We start from the raw sequence: 16,747 nt of genomic DNA, 5'->3' as shown, positions 1-16,747 counted from the left end.
AGATTAATGGGACCCATCCACTTTATTTAACATCATGTGAATTTAGCGGCATCTTCCAAGCCAACAAGTTGAAGATGTTGGTCTATATTCGGTAGATGGAGCATAAAAACGAGAAGAATAAATTTTTATGAATCCCGACATCAAGACAATTTTATAATATCTAGTAAACATCACACGTGAACGGGCCGTAACTTTTTTAATTTCTTTTTTTTTCCTCCTTGCTAGAATAATTGTTTTGTTGAACATTTTTAAGAAGGAAATCTGATAAGGACGTAAAGAAGCGAATTCATGAATGTTAGTTGAATCACCATCGCCTTCCGCCAAAAAATCCATAAAATGTTAGTTGAAATTAATAGGTGGGTCCCATTAATTTCTGCTGGAAGATGAACTTAGATGTCAGTTTTTTGCATTGATTAGCTTCTTACATAGACAGAATGTGGATTTCTTAGGAAGAGAGTAATAGATGTTATGTATATAAAGCTGAAGAGCATTTTAAAAGAAGCTAGAGTCTTTTTTTTAGTCCTCAAAAATTCTTATTCCCTCAAAATTTCACAGTAAATAACATTTTTTAGTCGTTGTGTATTTGTTAACGTAGTTGCAAATTATTTCATTTTTTTCAAATTATTTTATTTATATTTTATTTATGAAATTATCCGATTATTTATTTCATTTATTTATAAAACCATCTATTCATACGTTAAAAAAAATATGCACAAAATACCGACAATTTAGACGATTTAGAAGTTTACATCACCAGACGTCATCTGGTGCATTGTACGATACTATCGTGCTATCTTCACGCATCTGTACGTAACGTCAACGTTTCCATAAAAATTGCACGTATTCTTTTCTTACGAGTTCTTTCTCCTGGGAAGAAATCCTCTCCGTTTTAAGGGATATATGTCCAACTACAATACCCTAAGACTACATCTGCATACAGTGAAAGTAAAAATAAAAATAAGTACACAATCAATAATTGATTTAATACAGCTCGTAGATCATACAGATCATAAATAAGACAAAGAGCATTCAGTGTCTGTGCTGGTACCCTGCACAATTTTTCTATTTAAAATATCGTGTACGTTGGAAATCTTCAGGAAAAAAACGGTCGAGAATATCTTACGAATAAATATGAATATATAAAAAATATCAAGCTTAACACAGTGAAAAGGAATTCGTTAGTGAAGTAAGGAATCACGACAGAAGAAATGTTTGTGGCGATCCTTTAAAAATACGGAACGATACACAACAGAGTGAGATTGTGTTTGTTGCGATGCTATTGACCCCTAACTCCTTATAAAAATGATATTCTTTGAATGTTCTACAAAAATCTACCCTGAGGCTAAGGGATTGACTGAGTTTTACTGAGTTGTCAACCTGCTTCTGCACTGAATTCGGCTGTTAGCAGCCAAACTCCAACGGGGACCACAGGTTCTGTAGTTCAACGTATGGGGAAGGAAAAATAACAGTTGAAAAATAATAAATTGCAAATAATAAATAGTAAATAATAATTGCTAATAATGAATAATAAACAGTAATTTTCATGTACGAATTTCCATTGATGGAGAAAGGAAGCATTTTTAAGAAAACAAATATTCTAATAGACTCCTATGACAAATAATGTTAACAAAAACTATATTTTCAAAGTATTCTGCTTGCTGGAGAAATCCTAGCTTCTTTTTGTGGTGGTTGAATTCGACAAAAAAGATCAAAACTGACACCAAGTTGAAGTTTTCTTAAGATACCAGAGTTCAAAATCAACGCGGGGAAACAAAAAAAACAACATATCGTTGTGATCGTATGTACGCATGTAACGATGTTATTCGAGGGGCAAACAAAATCTGGAAGAGAAACGGCGGATGATTTCGGAGGAGGAGTGTGAGCACAAGCGAAGTGCACAAAGAATGGGTGGTGGTGGCGGTGGTGGTGGAGGTGGTGGTGGTGGTGAGCCCAGTCGTTTACGACGCGGCTTGAGAGGCGCGGTCTGGACCGGCCACTTCTTCACCGCCGCTACGCCAATGCTTACGCCGGCCGCGTCCCCCCTTAGTTAAAGCGACGGAAAAGCGCGGAGCGCGCTGGACCGGAAATACGACCAGCTCCGCCGAGTGACATGAATGATAAGCAGGTCTGTGTTCTGTTCGTGGTGCCTGCCTCGACGACGATGATTGCGGGGGAGGGGATGACAGTCATTTTCGGATTTTGTTAAATGATTTTTTTTGCAGGATAGAAATTTCTCATCATTAGAAATTTCTTCCAGAACCGTTTTCAAAAGGGGAATCGTAAACGTTTAATTGAAATCTTTGGGTTTCGATGAAGCTCGGCAAAGAAGGATGTCGTATTGATTTTTGACTGGTCTGATCTCAATTGCCCCTTCCGGACCGGACGAGAGATTCGAACGATTTGCTCTCGGAATCGATCATCAGTCAGCGGTCTCTACAAGGATTCTCCAATTTTTGGGTGAGCATTTAGAATTGATTAATGATCGATTGACCGAAACGTTAGCTGTTGGTTAATAAAAAAGATCAATACCAATATTGGCTACACCTCTTGCGCATCAATCAATATTACATAAAGGATAAAGGATAAAGTTTCTGGCGTTAATCAATCCGCTTGGGACCAGCCACCACCTTCAGCCACCAAACCAACAGGTTGCATCCAATTATAAGTAGTAAGCACTAAGTATAGTGGGGCGAGTGTAGCGCAGTCGGTAAGAGGTCCTGGTGCGTCTACACGATCAATCGGAGGTTCGAATCCACCCCTAGGCTAACTAAACAACTAACTAAACCAAACCAGTTAAGGTGGTGTGGCGCATCCCGAGCGGATTGATTAACCCCAGACACTTTATCCTTTATCCGTTAAGCACGTATATTACCAGTAAATGGTGAGTAGCTAAGTAGATGTATTTTTTGTTCAGTGATAAAGATTTATTCGCTTAGATTGGGAATTGAATCGCTCATTTCAGGCTCTAAAGCAGGAAATTCTGCGGAAAATTTATTGAATAAAATTAATTAATGAAAACCTCATCTACAGCTTACTAAAAAAATTGATATAGCAACAGAAGAACAATAACATAATAATATAATAGTAGAAGAAATAAAAATTGATCCAAGCAATCGTCTTGATCAAATTTTCAAAAACAATTGATTCCAATCAACATTTCACCATAATAGTGCTCATGTTCGACTATCCTTGAAAAATTGGCATGATTTAGTATGTGTTTTTAATTGACTAAATTGATTAATAATCAATTGATCGAAACGTTAACTGTTGGTTAATGAAGAAGATCAATACCGGTCTTGGCTACATAGTTCAAGCAAATCAATCAATACTAAATGATTCAGCATAATTTCTTTAGACTATTTCGACACTAACAACGAATGTTTACACGCAAAGCAGATCCGGGCGATCGAAGCAATCAAAAAAGCAGATCATTATTTTATTTTACTTTTATTGTTTATTGTTTACGTGTGGTATACGTGTCACAGTTCAAAAGAAGGAGTTTTTCTTTTTTTTCGTTTTTTTTTTTGTTCTCTAAAATACTAAGCCAATCACTATACATAGAAATGGTCAGAAATCTCTTTCCAATCGATAGGAGACGGGTGGTTCGGTGGAAAACTGAAAGAAACTAATCGGTAAACAACAAATAACAACAATAAAATAAAATAATAGAATGTTGCGCAAAACTTCTTCCTACATCTAGGCTACTAACTGTCCTAAAGACTTTTTTCTGGTTATTTTTTTTTATTTTTTTTTAAATTTCTTGTAAGGAACGTATAAAAATGGAACCGTAGCGGGAAGCATCGGTGAAATTTATAAAATCATAGTAATGTAAAGTGAAGAAGTGGTGAAAATCACATTTATTCCACATGATGGAGGAAAAATGGAGCAAAATGAAAATCCCTATATAATTCCGTGTATCACAACCACTCAACAAAGCACATCCAGGCGTAAAGCAGACGCGCTCAATGCGACGATCTCTTTTTTTTGATTTTTGTGATCTTCTGAACGGTTTTTCCCTTAACACCACGAAGAACGACTGGAAGATCCTGTTCTGTCAAATCCAGGCAGATTATCCCCGCAGGGAACTGTTTTGTTATCTTAAGATTCTCAGAAAAGAAAAAGCATCGAACCATCTCGATCTCTTTCGGCGCTAGAGGGAGACACAACATGTGTGGGGGGTCAAAAATTTCCCCGACAGCGATTTTTCGTTTATTTTCCCGGGAGGGGGGAAGGGAGCACAATTAGTTCAAGGGCGAAAAAAAAAACATCCCAAGAGATTACAAGGAAGAATTTTTGCCGAGGAAACTAAAAGTCTTGAAAACAAAAGATTTTCTCATTAAACGCTCCGTTTTGCTGGCAATGGAACCCTGAATAAGTGCCTGGCCCTGCAAATTGGCAGGGGTCAATTAACCATAAAATAAAATGAACAAGTCCAACCGTTGCAGGAGACAGAATAAGAAGAAGGTCCCAACGCTCTGCAATCCACTATGTAACTTGCATGTTTTTTAAAAACAATAATAAAGTACAAAACTCCTCAAAATAAAAATAAAAAAACAAATATCAAAAGGAAACTCTTTTTGGTTGATCCTCGACAAAGTATTTCTAATAATTCTAATAATCTAATAGTTTCTCACAAATTATTTTTAAAGGACAACCTCAAATGAACAACTCTTTTTACATAAAAGCTAGAGTTCTCCTGAAAGGTACTGAGGAACCGCAAAGTGAGGCACTCGAATTTTGGACAGCCGCAACCATAAAACAGATACAGAGAGCTCTCAGGAAGATCCTAAGTGAAGAAGGATGTCTCTGACATTCACTGATGACTCAGAACTATGTATAGAGATTCGGTGAAGTGACAATTGACGAGGTATGTACATACACGAAATTGATTTATAGATCAAACCAAGAAGATCAAGAAAACTCATGGTCACTTACCTCAGTAACTAAAAACACTAGAAAAAAACAAGGAAGCACAAAATAATTAAGGATAAGGATAAAGGATCAGATGTCTGGCGTTAATCAATCCGCTTAGGACCAGCCACTCCTCGTTCACTTCAATTCAGGATCGTTTCAGATTCATGTAACCAGCCTATACACCCAGTAGATGTATAAAGTTAGTGTTTTTATCCTCCCAGACAAGCCTGGAACCAATTTATCGATCCCCGAAAGGATAAATGACTTGGTGAGCACTGGGGCGGATTCGAAACATCGATCGATAAAGAAGAAACAACGGAAGCACTTACCGAATGCGCCATACCCGCCCAAACAGAATAATTTTTTATAATTAGTCATTATTATTCGACCCATTATTACTATTATTATTATTTACTCTTATTATTTATTAATGAAATAGACTCGTGCCTACACAAATTAGTGGATCAGTGGATTAGAAATGCTTGATGAGTGCACATTACTGACGGATCAGGCTGCTATGATACAGATCCTGTTCAATTTTCGTTACTGGAAAATGTGTGCTTATCGATTTTCCGTGGTTCAATTGAGCAATCGATCCGAGCGAAGAGATCCCATAGTGTACTAAAGATAAAAATTTTTCGCAAGGACGGATTTGTATTTCAGTCACGTTACTCAGTGAAGTGGGCTCGAATTTGAGGAAAGGATAATGGATAGGAAAATAGAGACAATGCTGACGAAACAAAAAAAAAGGATTTTAGAAAGAGAGCTGCATTTCGGAAAAAGAAAAAGGATTATCCTACAATGAAGTAATTCTTATCATGAATAATTACAAGAAAAAGAACAAACAACTATCGGAAGAAAGAGAACAGTGCTTCAAGGAGCTCATCGTCGCCGGAGCTCTTCCGGCAACCCGGCGGAGGCGGATATCGGTCCGCCTCGACCGTGTGCGATGAAGGGGATTTAATCCTTCCGACGACACGGAAAAATAAGCGCATGACTGTTAGATTTTAAATCCTTGTATTAATAATATTATTGGTATTTAGATTTATTAATTTATTACTGGTATTTAGATTTATTTATTTATTATTGGTATTTAGATTTATTTATTTATTTATTATTGGTATTTAGATTTATTTATTTATGATTGGTACTCTTGTGCATTAAAAAATTAAAGAATAGACTCTCTTTCACTTCCTTTAAACAGAAAATATAATTTTGTAATGGTTAGTCTCATGAATTAGCGTTCTTTTTAAAATAATTGTATCTTTTAAAACAAATACTTATTGATGTATTGATGTATAACTAATGGCATTTTTTAAATTCAAAGCCGAGCACAGAAAAAAAAAGAGTTGGTGTTGTTGTTGTTTATTGTTGTTGTTGTTGTTGTTGTTGTTGTAACATGTTGTTTACGAAAGAGCATTTCTTTTCGTACAAGACGCCTATTGATTTTTCGTGCCGATTTAATTTTCGTTAATTTTTAGATCAAAAAATCATCAAATAATCAATATAAATTTAGATCATATGACATATAGAGAATTACTTATTCTCGTGTGATCAGAAAAGTTTAAGAGAATTCATAAATTCAAGTTTCTTCCGAAAAAAAAACAAGTGAACTAGGAGTATAGATCAATCACTCAATCACTCAACGAAATCTCAGAGATCCTGTGTGATTTTTTCTGGATAGCCACTATCCAGCCAGTTAAACCAAGAAACGAAAAAATGAGATCGTAAGAGTCTTCCAACTCGAGTAAATAATCAAACAAATAAAATAAAAATAGAATAAATAACTATAATAATAATGATAAAAAAAACATTATGTAAATGCTAGTAAACAATTAAATGAATTCTGCACAGGACCACAAAACCTGTCTGGAGTAGAAGTTTCCCTATACTCTAGTAAACACTATTTCTACTTCTAAATAAAAATAAAATTAAAAAAAATCAATAAATTAACTGTGTTCATAAAACAACTCAATAAAAGTATGTAAATAACTTTTTCGATGTTTCTGACTCAGACAAAGTCAATTTTCTTTTTTCTGTTTTTTTTTCTTTGGTGCAACGTTGGAGTATGTGAGTGAATAAACAGAAATAAAAAAAAAACAAGAAAACAAACTGAAATATAGAATACAAGTATAAATATAGAGGAACAAAGCCAATTTTTTCGATTATTCAGAAAATAGAACGCTAAAAAAGACTGTATTATCGTTGTAATTATGTATTTTTACGTTAAAATGAACGAAAAATTAAATATTCAAAAAAATATTTTTATGAGACTTGTAAAAAAGAATTTTTAGACATTTTGTCATCAGTGATTAATTGGTAACTATCAAGGATAACTCAAAGAGCTGGAGTTCGGATGCTTAAGAGGTTAAGAGAATGAGATTCAGGGATTTAGGATCCTGGATCCCTGAATAGGGTTTAGGTTCGAATGGTTGAGAGGTTAAAAAAACCGGAAATCAAGGATTCAACGGGACATGGTAACGCTGGTTAGTATAGACCCAGCGGTGGATGGATGGATATATGGCGTGGAATTGAATGACGAGCGCTACGGTGCTCCGCTCTCAACGGTGTGGTGCGCGTTTACTTACGTAGCGTGCGGATAAAAACGTCGACTTCCGCATGTCAGATCAGATATATGAGAAGGATGACGATGACGGGGCGGCTCACAAACACACACATTAGACGTGGGGGGAATTTCGTGGAGGCGACGATCACTTGGGTTACGGTATTCTTGGTGTAGCTCCACCGTGATGTTCTTGTTGATGCTTATGTTTAGATGTATTTTATTCGAACGCTAAATGCTAACGGGGACTTTAAAGGATAAAATTAATGAAATGGTACTCGAGAAAGCGTTCGTAAACGTTTTTCCCGGTCTTGTTTGTTTTGACCGTCGCTTCGTACGATCGCAGCCGAGCGGACGGCCGGCCACCACACTCTTCGAGCAACCCTCAACAGGAGCAACAGCTGAATAGACACCGAATGACCGTACGGTTCGATTCCGATCGGAATGACCTGGTGAAGCAGAAAATTCCCCGGGAAACAATGTTCAAAATCCTTCTTCAAGGAGTAGTGCACAAAATTGTATTTTCTAGTAAAAATTGTGGGTCAGAGAAGGTCAGTATGATCCACAATATTGATCCATGGTCCATAGATTGTCATTTGCTCCCGGTGCTTGGCGTCCACCTAAACCTCACCTTTACCTTACTCGCGAAGACCCTCTTTTGAATTGAAACCCTATTATTTCTCGAAATATGCCCTCGTTATCAGAATATTCCACTCTTGAAGCCTCCTGGATTTTCTCATGGATTTTCTTCCGGATTTTCCTCTGGATCTTGTCCTGGATCATCTCCTGGATTCTCTTCCTGGATCTTCTCCTGAGTTTTTTTTTCCCCTTAAATGTAGAACTCAACCTTTTGTGCATTACACTTCACTGTACGCGTGTAATAATCCTATAATGAAGTGTTTCTTCACTGATTTTTTTCCCAAGTGAATTTTGGTGACCAGAGATCTTCCTGAACTCATCATTTTAGTGGATTTTTTTCTTGCAAGGAAAAGTTCTTTAGCCCGTAGCGCACAGATTTTTATTCCCAAGTGAAATTTCTTGACCAAAGAACTTGCTGAGCTTAACATTTTGTGGTTTTTTCTTGTGCAAAATTGTAAAAAGAAATTCATTAGTCCGCAAAAACTGGTCGATATGGGGGTGAACCTAGACTCTGAGGCCAGAAACCTCCTTTCTGGAGCCCGTGGACTTGCGTCATTCGGTTCTTTTAAGCATTGCTCCTCCTTCATTCACAGTACGTGTGTAATAAGCTCATAATAGCGTTAAACTCATCTTATTTACGAAGATCATTGATCCATGGGACTGTTTCGTTGCCTCAATAAACGTTGTAGGTAGTAAGGGACCCATTGGGGAATCCCTATTCACAACAGCAGCAAGCGCAACGAACTCTGGTCACCGTGTTCAGCTGTAAGTCAGCTCACGATCCTCAAATTGTGTATAAGACAAGAAGGTGCATCCATTTAATGCATCCGCGATCCCAATGTCGAATCGAAGAATTGATTATTTTGATCGACCCTACTTTACATCGAAATAATAGAAAATAATAAGCCGAAGAACACGCTATACTATACAGGTGCTATACTTCCAATCCTTGTGAAGAAATTTTTTTTTAAACAAATACATATTTATAAATTGGGGAATCATTTTTAATATTACTTATAATACTCGTAGTTTTTTTTAATGGATGTGTTGGACATCAATGAAAACATATCCGTTAAAAAAACTCCAAGTATTAACTACGTAAGTACTAAGCACTAACTAATTAATACCAAAAATCAATGCAACATCCTAGGGACCATAAATAATAATCGCACCTAACGTTGTACCACAACTTGTGTTAATAAGTAAATATTCCCGATGTCTTTGTATGGAAACAATGGGATATTCATATTTTTGTTGATCAATTCCTATAATCGATTACTATAGCTGCAATAGATACTTCTTCCCAGGACCAATGAGCGAACCTAAGTCCGAAATAGTAGTAATCTGATCGAAATGAGAAACGAGAAGTAGGTTCCCGGTACCCGCAATCCACAACGGTTTTCGCTCCAGAACCAGCGGCACCGATCGCTTTCGTGATACTTGATCACGTTTTACTCGAAAACTTCTTGCAGACCCCATACTCTGGTCCTGCAACGAAAATCGAGTACCTCCAAGAGCCGCTTTCCACGCTTCCATTGGAACTTGGCTATTAAGTAGCAACATGAATGTTGTTGTAATTTCAATGCTGACCTAATAAAAGTTTAAAAGTTAAAAAGTAATAATCGTCAAATATATGGTTAACTATCGTTAAAATATAATATCGTTAAATAATTTAATACTTTAATTTAAATTTTAACTTTAAAGAGAAAAAAGGATAAAGCACACGTCGTTGATCAATCCCTATGGGAATGCGCTGAGCCCCCCTCCCTTCTCTCCCTCCACGACTTCAATTCAGAATCGTTTCAGGTTTCTGAATGCGTGTGCAGTCTTACAATGACTTGCGGGGGCGAGCCGATGTGACCACGTGGTTTTTTTTAATCATCCCAGACAAGTCTGGTACCATTTTATTGGTCCCAGAGGAATGAATGGTGTAGTTGGCCCAGGGGCGGCCACGAACCGTCGATTGATCGTGCGGTCACAGCGGAACCTCTTACCGACTGCGCTACAACAGCTCGTTACTGCTAAGTATTGTTAGAAATACTAAGTACCTAGTAATATTTCCATAACCGTGCTCTACCAAAATATACGGCATCTGAGATGTCTTACAAATTATTATTATTATTATTATTATTATTATTATTATTATTATTATTATTATTATTATTATTATTATTATTATTATTATTATTATTATTATTATTATTATTATTATTATTATTATTACATTTAAGACATCTTACATCTTTTTTTAATTTCGAATTTTTTTTTGGCGCAGATCACGAACGTAACCTCACGCGAACCATCGTACCATCGTACCAAAGTTTGATTATTGATCGATTCCTACGACGTGGCGCTGTGCATTCCACGACAGATCCCGATTCGAAATCGGGACCATAATGGACCCGTGGTACTTTTTGCAAATAAAGACGTAGGATCTCTGCGTCTCTCGACACTCACGTGGTCTTTTACGTGTTCTCATCAATCAATGACCATGTCACGTGAATCTCGAGATTAACGTCACCTTAGGGGGGCGAAGTCGAGATCTCGAAACGAGGATCGAATCGATAACTCGATAATTCATCACAAATTTTTATTTATTTTTACTATAAATTTTATTTTCTTAGTCATTGGTCCCATTTTTTGAAACTAACACTTAAGTGTCGCTTAATTTGCACTTTAAGCATGTCATAAAAAAGATAGAGGTTAAAAAAGAAAAAAAAAAGAAGGATCGTTTCACCTCTCTTTCTAGACGACTAAACGAAATTGAGTTAAATGAGGCCTTCCCTTGAGGCCACCCGGTAAAAAAGTGAGGTTAATCCAAAGGAAAAATATGAATGAGTTGAGCATTTGCTATTTATTTCAATTAGTAATTTTAATACATCTATTATTTCAATATTTTCAAATATCAAATATTTTAACTTACAAATATTTTAGAAACGTCAAAAAAACTTTGTGTGTCGTTTTTGAAGAATGTGAAAAGACCTATGAGGACCTTGCACTGTTCCAAGTCGATCTTTCATCTCGTTCTGGACAGATTTTACGGCCTATATTAAATTAAATTTTCTATTTTATTATTATCCTCCGTTTCGGAGAATGAAAAGGAAAGAAATGAAAAGATGAAAAAGAAAGAACAACTGAATTTATCATCATCATTGAAAACATATGAACATAAAATCTGCATAAATTATACATATAAATATAATGTATAATAAATAATATGCATATAAATATCAAATACAAGCAAAAATAGAGTTGGTACATAATAAGCAAAAAACATAAAGCATATGTAAATAAATGTAGATGTAAATGTAAATATAAATTCAATGTAAATGTAAACATGTAAATAGTAAGCGTGCAATTATTTTAGTTAAGCCACTACCCGAGAATAATATTATGTTATTATTTTGTTTAATAATATGTATTTGTATATGTGTATTATTAAAGAATCTGTATATCTTTAGATGAAAATCTTTAAATGGAGTGGTTCTCTGTGGAGAGTACTTAACTTTGTGTAAAAATAAATGTAAGTGTACATAATAAAAAAAATAAAAATAAATGATAATAACTAAGAAAATACAAATATATAAGTATAAGGAAAATAAATAATAAAACAATAATATAATGGATACAAAAAAAAATATAATATAATAAAAACAGATCATAACTAATGAAAATAGTACTATATAAAAGATAAAATAAAATGGGAAATATGAATAAAAAGTAATATATTATATATACTTACTACTATAATGTACCTTACTACCTTAAAACCAATTCCACCGTATTCTTTTTCCTACACGTAACTGTACTATTCGCAACGAACTGGAAAGACACGTTCGTGGAACACTTGGGTGGGAGGGAAAAATTTCTTTCACGATAACACACTTTGCTGAGAACGTTTTTTCCGAAATGTTGACGATGTCAACACGATCCAACGCAAGTCGTCGTTCACCTAATCCTCATGCACATAAAGTTGTGAACGCAAAGATATGAAGTGCGTGCCTGGGTTGTCGCCGCCGACGTGTCTCATTCATTTCACCATCGAATGAATGAATACTAGTCGAATTCATCGAATGGTGGTGGTGGTGGTGTACCATAGCAGATTTAATTATGATTCTTTTTTTTTCAATTCCTCAAAATAGCTTCTAATAGAATCACTGTTGCTTGAACTAAACTAAACTTACATTCTATGCTGGGAGAAAAAAGAAAGAAACTAAATTTACGTTCCATACTGTACAAGAAATTTCCGTTGCTAAAAATATGAAACACTTTGTGGATATGAAACTTCTAAGTGGAGTTCGCCAGCGCAGAGAAAGAACAAGAGACACAATGAATCCGGAAAATTACCAAAAGGGCAGCGTTAACAGTGAGAAGTCGATGACAGGAATTTAGTTTCCGCATAGGTAAGCAAAATATATAATAAATATGAATAATAAAGTAAAATAATAAAAATAGATAATAAAGTGGGAAAATAAAATGGGAAATATAAATAGGAAGCAATATAATAATTTTAGCATAGCATAACATATAGCATATAAACAATTTTACTGTATAATAAATTTTAATAATGATTAATATTATTAATATAAAATAACTGATGCATAATAAATAATTTATAATAAATTTGATTAGTCCTCTATTATATTTTGTAAGTAAATTATAATAAATGAGTAGCCATTGATCCGGATTTTGGTAGAACTAGTGGAAGTTAGAACGTGCGACACATCCAACAAATGTATGAACACAAAAGACTGAGGCGAAGAATGAGAGCTGGGAACGAGTCCACACAACCCCCGATGCTCGTAATTTTCCTGGATCCTCGATAGCGCAGAACTAACCACGCACATAACAGGGGAGAAATATGTAGTGATCAAAGAATTATGAATAATTAACAAAGATCCTTTTTGCCTTAAGATCTTAGCGTTAAAAAATACAGAAAAAACTTTAATCCCATAAATTTTTCAGTCTCACATCTCTCACGATTTCCCATAAATCTCTCACAATTTCCCATAAATTAAATTTTCCAAAGAAATTGGTGTGGAATCAAAAAAAAAACAACAGTTGTATTCGGTCTTTCCCCATGGCTCTTGAGAAAGATGATCTTCTTCTCTTTCAAAAAGAAAAAAAAAGAAGAAGAATTCCCTAAAATAACTTTCCTTTTCGATGACGAATCAACAATCCAAATGCAAATAAGAGGCAGTTCTTCAATACGTTGAAAAGTCTGGAAGAAGGTTTCAAAATTTTCTTCACTTTGAAAATTTGAATCTTCCTGCTGTTCACCTGCTCAAACTCTTTTCCCGGGAACAAATTGGAATGAAGAGAAGATGAATGGAAATGGAGAGAGAAAAAAATTGAAATAAAGTACAACTTTACTAACTTTGACAAAGTCACTTTAAATTAGGGTTATAATTAATTTGTTATTTTTAATTAGGATTAAAATAGCCATTCTCTGAGGCAACCACGCTAGGTAATTAGCAAGGAAGAACAAACTGTTCGGATTTACAATGGAGGAAAACGACTCGGCGGCGGTTGATGGATGAGTCACACATTTTCGTGGGAAGATTCTCATCTTGTTTTTGCATTCTGAGCTCGAGCAGAGATAGATAGACTGGAAAGCTGAAAGAGACCGGTTCTCGTGCTGGAAGAGTGCTCACGTTGATGAAAATCGTAGAAAGGGAACGGCCGCCGGCGGCGGTGGCGACCGCGGCGACCGATCGTAACCGAATGTGCTCCGGATGTACGTGGAAACATCGCGGAAAGACTAGAATTTTCACATTTTCATTCGTGAACACATCAAAACCGTCAATAAATAACTTTCCGGGATTCCGGAATAAAACGTAATGTGACCGAACATCGTGATTTCGAGAGTATGCCTAGGAAATGTGTGCCAAATGGCTTATGTAGGTAGAGCTGTGTAAAAAGAAAACAAACAGTGCAGAGGGGAAGAAAAACGAGAAGGAAAAAACTGATGGTTTTGATAAATGCCAATGGAAGGGATGGAGGAAGAAAATATTCAATTTGGAGCACTTACGTTTTGTAGAAAAACCAGGAAAACGGATTTCCTTGTGTTCCTTTCAACTGGCATCCATGACGTTTACAAAGGAAAGCCCCGACGAAGCAAGAAGTGGTACTAACCTGCACATCTAACTCAAGATTTGACCATATTAAAGGCATCACCCCACGAATCTGAGGTAGTACCGATTTCAGGTGGAATATTCGTATACGGGATCGTAGACTATGGAGAGGGAAGTGATTCCGTCCATTTCATCCTAATTTCCGTAAAAAACGGCACGGAAGATGCGGCGCGTGCGCAAGGCTGGCGCGCTCCAATCGAACTCCTTGTAGAAAATAGTGGGCCGAAACGCTCGAACGCCGTATCTTCTGGGTCAAAAACAGCCATGAGGCCCTACAGTCATAAACCAGGAGGTTACAGGTTCAGTTCACCTACAGTCAGGTTTCATTTCCAGAACGAATCCTAACGATACTGGCATCACACTGCTTAGCTGCGCTGCGTTGAACGGAAATGAGTTCGTGAATTCGGCCAAGGTAAGTGACGTTTCAACAATGACGGCGTTTGCACCCTCTTTCGTGCATTCTGCATGCATGACTTTTCGGGATTCTCCATGCTCACGGGCCAGTCCACGGGCTTTCCATGACTCCGTTCAAAAAGTGTGTTGGCCATTTTACAGGATTCTAACCCCGTGACTACCACAGTTCTGAGGCCAAATTGTTAATTATCGATGTCCTGACTTGAACATGTCGGATGTCCTGACTTTAACTTCGATTCCTTTTGATCTCTTTACACCTACATGGATGTGGCAGAGGATGCGGGAAGGATTTCTCGGCCGGCCTGTCCTGGGAAATTATCAGAAAATGGAAGCCCCGGTTAGCGCTGTCCAGAGATGCATACGGTCTCGAGCTTAGTCCCTGGACAGGGCTAACCAAGGCTTCCATTTTCTTATAATTAGAAGAAGTAGCTAGAATTTTCTTCTAAACAGAGATTAATTTTCGGTAATGGTAATTAGGTGTGCGCCTTCGACTGCTACAGAATCCCGGCTCTAGCGCAACTTACGCCAAGTCGCGAAAATAAAATAAAATAAAACAAATAAATAAATAAAAACATTTGGGCGGACTTAAAGGCGTCACCCCGCGGATCTGCGGTGGTGCAGATTTCAGGTGGAGTATTCGTATACAGGATGGGAGACTACGGAGAGGGAAGTGATTCCGTCCATTTCTTCTTAATTGCCGTAAAAAAACGGCCCGGAAGATACGGCTTCATTCGTTTTGGCGCACCATTTTGTACAAGAGGTTCGATTGGAGCGCGCCAGCCTTGTGCGGCGCCGCATCTTCCGGGCCGTTTTTTACGCCAATTGGCAAGAAATGGACGGAATCACCTCCCTCTCCGTAGTCTCCCATTCCGTATACGAATACTCCACCTGAAATCTGTGCCACCTCAGATTCGTGGGGTGATGCCTTTAAACAGATGAAAAATCCCAAAGAATATAGGATTGAAGAATTTGTCTATTTATTAATATATACTTAAGAACAGCTTAGGAATGCTCTGGTTACTCCTACTGTCCCCAGTAGAATCAATTTAATATTGAAAATTAGAATTTGGAGATTAAAAAAAAATTCCTTTGATATGTAATGCTTCTACATATCGTTAACGCATACGTACGCAAGGCATCACGTGAGCCAAACAACTCCCATTGAACTGATAATGGATGACTTTCCAGCAATTTCCGCGCATGGGTCATGTCATTACAACACATCGGAAACAATTAACCGAATTTGTTTTTTTTTATGCATAAACAACAACAATATAAGTAGTACGTATGTTTTACAAGGATTCACTCGTTCCTATCAACGCATGGGACTCATACGAAGGTCGTAAAGTTGTTTATCACTACATGGGACACAGGTGAAAACTCCACAACAAGAGAATAAACGTCCTGTGCGCCCTTCGGTCTTATTTAAAGGTACTTAATTTTTAAAAAAATCGTGTAAAGTTACTTTATAATTTTGTTTACAGGTTACCCCTTTTTTAGATTTTTCTATTTTCTCTCATTTTTTTATCTTGCCCGCTTTTTTCCATTTTCCATTCCTTTTATTTACGATAAAAAAAAAAGGATAAAATCACTGGCGTATCAATCCAGTTGGGATGCGCCAACGTCATGTTTTACTGGAATTCGTAATCGTTGAGGTTTTGGAACGCGTGTTGGCCTATACAATGACTTGCGGGGGCCAGCCGATCATCAAGTCAGTGTTTTTATCCTCTCAGACAAGTCTGGTACCAATTTATCGACCCCGGGAGGATGAAAGGCTTGGTTTGCACTAGGGCGGTTTCGAACCCTCGACCGTGTGGCTACAACGGACCTCTAACCGACTGCGCCACACTCGCCCCTCCTTTTATTTAGATTTTTTTTTATTTTGTGTGTTTTTTTAAAAGTCGAAACGTTAAGAATATCAAAACAGAATGTGGTCACCTGTGGTAAACTTGTTGTTATAAACCAATTTATATCTTGAACATAAAAACCCGTTCAGAAATTTGATACATAAAGTGTCATACAGCACAATGGATGGATGTAAGGCTCAAAATAATGCCAAGTTAATAGAAAAATCGAGTTCATG

The 16,747-nt window shown here is 36.6% G+C and overlaps 2 protein-coding genes across 3 annotated transcripts; one reads left to right on the top strand and one right to left on the bottom strand.

Annotated features, from left to right (window-relative positions):
• Nucleotides 1-8,213: 8,213 nt before the first annotated feature.
• Nucleotides 8,214-9,652, bottom strand: RB195_012806 (uncharacterized protein; the record flags this gene model as incomplete). 2 transcript variants are annotated; one of them, XM_064202355.1, is made up of 3 exons in its annotated part: nt 8,214-8,305; nt 9,289-9,381; nt 9,439-9,595. In XM_064202355.1, the coding sequence occupies 3 exons, from the start codon at nt 9,593-9,595 to the stop codon at nt 8,214-8,216; spliced, it is 342 nt and encodes a 113-aa protein (XP_064058237.1). The 2 variants fall into 2 exon arrangements, with proteins under 2 accessions (XP_064058237.1, XP_064058236.1); XM_064202356.1 differs by lacking the exon at nt 9,289-9,381 and having other exon boundaries at nt 9,499-9,652.
• A 561-nt stretch (nt 9,653-10,213) lies between these two features.
• Nucleotides 10,214-10,513, top strand: RB195_012805 (uncharacterized protein; the record flags this gene model as incomplete). Its single annotated transcript, XM_064202354.1, has 1 exon — nt 10,214-10,513. One exon carries the CDS (start codon nt 10,214-10,216, stop codon nt 10,511-10,513), a length of 300 nt encoding a protein of 99 aa, XP_064058235.1.
• Between the last annotated feature and the right edge of the window lie 6,234 nt (nt 10,514-16,747).

This window comes from Necator americanus, chromosome V, assembly GCF_031761385.1.
Source record: "Necator americanus strain Aroian chromosome V, whole genome shotgun sequence".
NCBI classification, from domain to species: Eukaryota; Metazoa; Nematoda; class Chromadorea; order Rhabditida; family Ancylostomatidae; genus Necator; species Necator americanus.
The sequence above is the reverse complement of the archived record's forward strand: the minus strand, read 5'-3'. Positions and strand labels throughout refer to the sequence as shown.